The following is a 7,811-nucleotide window of genomic DNA, read 5'->3' on the forward strand; positions in this document are numbered from 1 at the left end:
ATGGCCACTTAGGTTACATGTTTTTATAATTGCTTATATAGAGCAGTGTGGGAAGAAGCCAAACCCTTCTATGCCAGTTAATAAAATACTGAGTAGCTCTGATCACATTCAAATGCTGAAAGCGGTCCATGCTGAAGGAAACCATTTGTGAGTGTCCTGTGGATGAAATTAATGCCTGTATAAACGTATTAAATGTATAAATAAGGAATAGAGGGTCCGAAAAACAAATGTCACTATTATAAAATTGGAGGCCCCTCTACAGCTAAAGAGGTTAACTTAACTTTTTTTTTTTACAAAGTAAAAAAACCTCTGGTTTTGCAATGTACCAGAGAAATAGATGCAAAAAGAATGCTGTTTCTATTGAGCACAAAACATATGTGGTGCGTCGAAAGGCAGTTGTTCAAAGTCTTGCAGAAGTCCCTTATTGGGGCCAATAAACTGGGAAAGGAGATAACACATTGAAAATGCATGAAGCCCTCTACAAGCTCAAAGGCAGGCATTAAAAACTTGACTGAAATGGGGCTAAGCAATTTGTAAGACTAAAAAAAGTTATTAGATAAAGGATTGTGACCAATTCAAGAACTATTCCACCTTACCTTTCATCTTCACCATCAACCAGGGATGTTGACAGGGGCAGGGACTTCAGTGGAAGCAAGGACCCAGAAACTTGTAGGCCACCACTGCCATCCAAAGCAGTTCCTTCGGTGACAATGCCATGGGGTAAGCCAACCACTGAACGCTCCATCAATTGTCGGGCACCTTCAATGCGGCTTGCCACGGTCTGAATGAGCGATGGTGCGAGGAACTGGCTAGCACGTGATGTCATCTGTAGGGCCAGGTTTTGTGCTATTGGCCAGCTTGCAATCACAGGTGCTTGGTTAGCACTTTGAACCAAATTCCCATTTTGCATGGCTGAAGGTTGAGTGACAGTTGGTGGTGGGCCCAAATTTGTTGGTGCAGAAGATATACCAGGAGGCACACTTGTATTTAGTTGTTGAACAGCAGGAATATTGGTGGCTGTAAGTAAAGGACTAACTGCAGGTACCTGCTGAGTTGTCATTCCTTGAACAGCAGGTTCAATAAGTTGCGCCTGAGGCTGTGCAGGGGGTAATTGATTTTGTGGTGCAATAGCTACTTGTTGTGGAAGGCAAGGGGGACCAACTTGTATTCCCTGAGGGCCTACTGCAGCCTGAATGGGTGGCAACACCTGTTGAGGAGCAGTCTGTTGCATAACTGATGTTGCAGCTTGACCAACAGTTGTCTGATGCACTGCAGTAGTTTGGTTTCCTTGTTGGCCAACACCTAAAATAAGACCTCCTGCTGCAGGTATAGTTGCCTGAGCATGTGCCACAGGTTGAGCCGGAGCCGACAGTGAAGCTTGCGTTGTTGTAGACTGTATGTGCGCCTGCATAACTTGTGCTTGGGCAACAGGCACTGTTGCAGTGTTACCAACTCCTGTGGAACTGGACTGCACAGGGGCCACTGCCGTTTGTAGTATTTGTGGATGCTGTAGATATTCTGGTAAATTCCCTGGAACAGAACTTTGATTGATTGGCATGACATGCCCAGAAGTCATCTGAGCCATGGCCGTCTGTTGATGTGCATATTGTAACTGTTGTTGTGGAACAGCTGGCAGAGTTTGCATGGGCTGTGCCTGTTGAGTATATGGCAATTGTTGTGGTGTCATAGTGGAAATGGCAGGCTGTTGATGTCCTAAAGAGGATGGTACACCAAGAATATTAACTGGGGCCGGCGGAACACTAACAGCAGCATTCAAAGTAGTTTGAGCAGAAGACTGTACTACATGTTTCTGTGGGGCGTAGTTAGCTTCTTGTGAATGTATTTGTAACTGTGCAAGCTGGGACTGTGAAATACTCTGTGGTATATTATGTGCAGGGACATTCTGAATAATAGTGCTACTGAAGTCCATCTGCTGAGGGACCAATCCTTGAAACCCTTGCTGCTGCATTGTATGCACCCCCATTTCTCCACTTCCAACACTTTCTGTGTAGTGACTCAGAGTGCTGATATTGCTACTGACTGAGCTCCCACTGGTGCTCTCCCGCTCAGACGTCATTTCAAGTGGGTTTTGTTTAATGCTCTCTACCGCTTTGTTGATTGCAGCTCCTTCTGAAGCAGCTGCTGCTGCTGCTGCATTTTCTTTGTCATAAAATTCCATACACGTCCATCTGCCTTTTTTAAAAGGTTCAGAACTGGAGTCTAATTTTACAACTCTAAACCTAGATGTTGCTGCTAAAGGTGCTGCCTGCTGCTGTCCTGCAGCTGGTCCAACTGCTGATGCTGCAGTTGCACCAGAAACATTGTTAATGGTACCAGACGAAGCATTGTTGCCATTGCCAGAAGTACTTAGAATATTTGTATTAATGTTGCCAGACACAGCACTTGCATTACCAGTACTTGCGACACTCCTTGAATTTACATTTACACCACTGGACATAGCACTTGTCAATCCACTCGAACTTGCAATATTAGCGTTATTGATTGTACTACTGCCAGTGGCAGGGCTGATACCTGTAGTTACAGGACCACTTGCTTTACGTGCTGTAGGTGGTATAGATCCTGCAGGTGGAGCAGCTGAAGGTGCAGAAGAGATGGTTGCTACTGTGACAGGACACTCAGAGCTTCCAGTTGTAGCCAGTCTTACAGCCGCTGCATTTAGAGGAGCCCCTCCAGGAATGGAGGCACTAGACATCCCAGGATGTGAAGGATGATGATGATGCCCATGATGAAGATGATGGTGGTGGTGTACATTCCCATTGATCATGATATGCTGTTGAGGGTTTGGAGGTAAATGATGCTGTGAGAGGTGAGGTTGATTTGGAGAGGCTGCCCCAGGAGTTTCAGCTTCTTGAAAGTTATTCAAAGTCTCTTCTGAAGAGCTTCTCTCTGGACCCCCATGATCTGTAGCTCGAGATAAAGAGACATCCAATATTTCAGAAGATGACAGATCTTCAGTGTGGGACTCGTCCAAGTCGTCATAGCTCTCAGTGTCTTCGGCTATGCTATTGTTTGAGCTCATACTGGCTGAAATTTGGGCAGGGGTTACACTGGTGATCTGGAAGCCGCTTTTCTTCTTCATCTGGGACCCACTCTGCACAAGGGATTGGGGCAGGAAGTTCAGGGTCTGGGGAGGATGCTGCTGGGGTCCAGGAGATGAAGATGCTGCAGGGGGAGGTGGCGGTTGCACCAGCAGAGGAGTCTGATAGTCCTCCGTGGACGACAGGCCATGGCCACTAACCCCAGGACCTGCTGCTGAATTGAAAGCAGGCAAGCTGCCACTGCCCCTTCTGGGGAAATCTGCCGGGTGCGCCATCTTCCTGGCAGCAAGATCTGCGGCTGGATCCGGCTGGTGCATTTTATTTCTCCTCCTCTCGCCCTTAGCCCACCCACATTCACTCCTCCAAAACGTGCAATATGCGATCCCCCTACTGAGGGGATAAGAGCTCCCCCGCTGAGATCAGGCAGCTGCAGCCCTGATATATATATGTATATAAATACAGATGGACGTCACCCACTCCTCTGCGCAGTATCCAGTCGTGTCCAGCGAATGATATATTTCTATGTATATAATACACGGATGTGAGGCGCAGTGTGACACTGGCACGCAGTCGCCTCCCTCTCTGCTGTTAATTACAATGATTAGCACTGTTCTTTATGAACAACCCCTCGTTATCAATCCTGGAGCGGTGGCAGCAATGGTTGTTGTTGCCCTGTATCCGGGAGGCGGTTGTCGGGGGTGACCAGACAGAACCGGGGGGTCGTCGCGTTATCCGGTTGGGTGACGGGCTCGGGCGTGCGCCCGGCGTCCGGTGGGTGAGGAGCTGGACGGGGAGAGCTGAGCGGTGGTGCCGGGGGATACGGCCATCACTGACAGCCATCAACATGCAGCCTGTCCGGGTCCCGGCGGCGACCCCATCCTTGTAGCCGGGAGAGACGTTATAAAGAGATGTGTAAATGGGGGCAACTGCTGAGTCTTTCTTCCTCTCTCCGTGCTGTAGGGGGAGGGGGTGTCTGCCTCGGATCCACCGTTATTACCGGAGAGCAGCGCGCGTTATAAGGAGCAGGCCGGTCCCCTCCCCGTGACTCTGCCTTTCTTGTCTCTCGGTGTGTCTCCTCTCTGCCCCGGCTCCCTGTTACACAGCACCCGTCCCTCCCCCCTCTTTAAATCTCACACGGCATTGGAGGACGACGGCGGCGGCTCAGAGCCGGGGAAGCACATCACAAAAGGGGGAGGGGCAGAGAGCTTGGGGAGGGAGGAGGCAAAGGAAGATGGCGGCCGCGCGCATGCGCAGTGCGGCTACAGAAAGGCATAAAGAGATCCAGGCCCGCAGAAGGGAGAGCAGGGGAGAGGGCGGCGCTTTCGCCGCCGACAGTGACGCAGGAGGGTTCGCCCTAGTAAATGTGACGGAAATTGCCGAAGAGGAGAGGGCGAGGGTTTCGGGAGCGTTCGGCTTCTCCCCGCACAGGGCGGTGACGTCAGTGCAGGAGTCAGGCAGACGTGTCCAGCTTGTCTGAGAGCTTCGGAGCAGTTTAGTGCGCTGGGATGGGGGAGAGACTATTGTGCAATGCAAAGGCCACGTGGCTGGGGATTGTCTGTGAACAACATTTTACATTTTTAAAGAAACAATGAAGGATGTAAAATAATCCAACAGTTATCGGAATCTGTGAAATTGGACAAGGAGAGCCCTAGTTAATGCACCTGTTGTCCCAGGGGTATGTGCCGGGAGGTTATGAGGTGTCTGTTACTCACCTACAGACGCATGGCAGTGACTCATGTTAAGGGCAGTCATCGTGTCATGTTCATGCTTCTTGTAGCATGTCATTTTTTTTTCATTTATTGTCACTGTGGAAACACAATTGATTGCAAAATGTTCTTGTTTTAGTGCTCTGCTCATCCATATTGTTCTGTGTTGCAAAGCTTGACACTTGTTAATTAACCCGTTTGTCCCTAGATTAGTGGTATTCAAAATGTTTTTGTTTCAGGAACAGTATAATTGTGAGATTCTACAGAACCCATAGAGTGTCTGAGATCAGATGCAATGTAAGGAACCCCAACCCTCTCTATGAGCTTGTATGAGATCAGATGCATTGCAAGGAACCCCAACCCTCTCTATGAGCTTGTATGAGATCAGATGCATTGCAAGGAACCCCAACCCTCTCTAATAGCATAGCTGAGATCATATGCATTGCAAGAAACCACCTACCCTTTCCAATAGGGCGTCTGAGGTCAGATCCATTGTAAGGAATCCCAACCCTCTCTAATAGCGTGTGAGATAAGATGCACTGTAAATTATTCTGTAATTTGTAACAAATTACAAAAGATCTGAAAATTGCACAGAACCCTATAAGAAAGCCCAAGGAACCCCAGTTGAAAAACACCTTCCTAGGGAGCACTGCAATGCATTGTAGCACAGTGTGTTGCTCACCCTTGAGCAGTTGAAGGAGCCAAACTAAATACAGTATACCAGTGGTATTCGTTTTTCATTTTTTGGGGGGCGGGGAAGGATTTGTTAAATTTTCCTTTTAACAAACCTTATGCTTTATGCAGTGACTCTTACCTTTCCATTTGGGGAGAAGTTAACAAGTGACTGTCCTTTTTTACATAGGAAACTGTTCTACCCAGAATCCTTTATATAGCATCTCTTGTAAGGAAAAAGAGTTCTGAATACTTTTGAGAGAACTTTGCTTTCCCATGTAGTCAGTCCTCGGTTATCCGACACAATGCGTTACTCCAAAATGGCGTTGGATAGCGAAACGTTGTAAAGCGAAACACGTTTTCCCATAGGAACACTGTTTAAATGAAAGGTTCCGTTCCTGAAGGCATTTTTAACACTAAAATACACCAAATATTTTACGCAGGCAATAAGATATGCAGCACACACATAAATTATATAGTGTGTATACTGTATTATATATATATATAGATATATATATATATCTATATATAATATAGCATAATAAATTATTTAGTATAATATAATATTACATCTATCTATATCTATATTTTTCAAAACGTTGTATGTCTGTCCCAAAGGCCAATCTGATAAGGCCAATCTGATTGGTCACTTGGTCTGTCACTCACCCTCTGGCCAATCAGATTGGTCCGTGGACCAGCCCCGCCCCGCATGCCTCATTGGTCACACTCACCCGCCACCGACACAGTTACCAACGCTGCCCGCTCCTCGGTGCCGCCACCACCTCACCCCCTCACCCCCCCCCATATTCCCCCACACCCACAGCAAATCCCAGCCTCTGCACCGCTACCCACGGCCAGCGGCGCACCAGCCTCACCTCTCCCCTTATTCCCCCCCCCCCCCCCCCCCCACAGCAAACCCCAGTCTCTGAACCATGGGGCCAGCGGCGCACGCTCCTCGGCGCCACAGTCTCACCTCAAACGCCCCCCTCCTCCACCTCACCTCTCGCCGCCTACCATACAGTACTACCGCCGGGAGCACCAGCAGCCAAGTACCTCATCATCCCTCCCCCCCCCGGCGGCCGGGAAGCCGGGTGGCGCCAGCAGCTATCACCACCCCACAACCCCCCCCCCCCACGGCCGAGGTGGCGCCAGCAGGTATCGACCCCCCGACCCGGACCAGCGGCCAGGCCCAGGCCGGGAGCGTGAGCAGGTATCAACAACCAGCCCCCCTTCGCGACAGGGCAGAGGAAAAAGCAGAGGGGGGTGGGGGCAGAGGAAAAAGCAGAGGGGGGGGGGCACAGGAAAAAGCAGAGGGGAGGCAGAGGAAAAAGCAGATGGGGAGGGGCACACAACAAACTCAAACTGACTGACGCGCGTCTGAAACACACACACACTGACTGACGCGCACACACTGACTGACGCGCGCACACACACACTGACGCGCACACAGACTGGCGCACGCACACACCCACTTACTGACGCGTACACACACCCACTAACTGGCGCACACACACACACACCCACTGACTGACGCACACACACATCCACTGACTGACGCACACACACACACACTGACTGGTGCACGCACACATACACACCCACTGACTGGCGCACACACCCACTGACTGGCGCACACACACACACACACTGACTGGCGCACACACACACACCCACTGACTGATGTGCGCACACACACCCACTGACTGGCACACACACACCCACTGACTGGCGCACACACACACACACTGACTGGCGCACACACACACACACACACACACACACACACACACTGACTGGTGCACACACACACCCACTGACTGGCGCACACACACACCCACTGACTGGCGCACACACACACCCACTGACTGACGCACACATACACCCACTGACTGGCGCGCACACACACCCACTGACTGACGCACACACACCCACTGACTGGCGCGCACACACACCCACTGACTGACGCGCACACACACCCACTGACTGACGCACACACACACACTGACGCGCGCACACACACACACTGACTGACCCACACACTGACTCACACACACTGACTGACGCGCACACACACTGACTGACGCGCGCACACACACAGTGCATGAAGCTGTAAAGGAGGGGGGAACGGAGCTGGAAAGGGGTCGGGGGACCGGACCGGTAAAGGGGGGGGGGACCACACCTGTAAAGGGGGGGGGAGCTGGATTGATTGGAACGGGGGACAAACATAGAGGGGGGAGACGGGAAGAGATAGGGGGTAGACAGGGGAAGAGGGGGGGAGAGAGAGAGGGGGGGAGACGGGAAGAGAGGGAGGGGGGAGACAGGGAAAGAGAGAGAGGGGGGAGGAGAGAGAGAGGAGCAGGAACATTACATCCCG

The 7,811-nt window shown here is 50.6% G+C and overlaps 1 protein-coding gene across 3 annotated transcripts in view; it reads right to left on the reverse strand.

Annotated features, from left to right (window-relative positions):
• Positions 1 to 4,439, reverse strand: part of TSC22D1 (TSC22 domain family member 1) — an 87,960-nt gene extending 83,521 nt beyond the window's left edge. For 2 of the 3 annotated variants that reach the window (XR_012799932.1, XM_075591101.1), the window contains exon 1: positions 597 to 4,404. Coding sequence is in view for 2 of the 3 variants with exons in the window: in XM_075591101.1 (XP_075447216.1) it covers positions 597 to 3,376 (2,780 nt within the window). In the remaining variant the exon portion in view is untranslated. Of the gene's footprint in view, positions 1 to 596 lie in introns of all 3 variants that reach the window. The other variant, XM_075591102.1, reaches the window with a different exon arrangement.
• Positions 4,440 to 7,811: the final 3,372 nt, after the last annotated feature.

Source organism: Ascaphus truei, chromosome 3 (genome assembly GCF_040206685.1).
Source record: "Ascaphus truei isolate aAscTru1 chromosome 3, aAscTru1.hap1, whole genome shotgun sequence".
In the NCBI taxonomy this organism is placed as follows: Eukaryota; Metazoa; Chordata; class Amphibia; order Anura; family Ascaphidae; genus Ascaphus; species Ascaphus truei.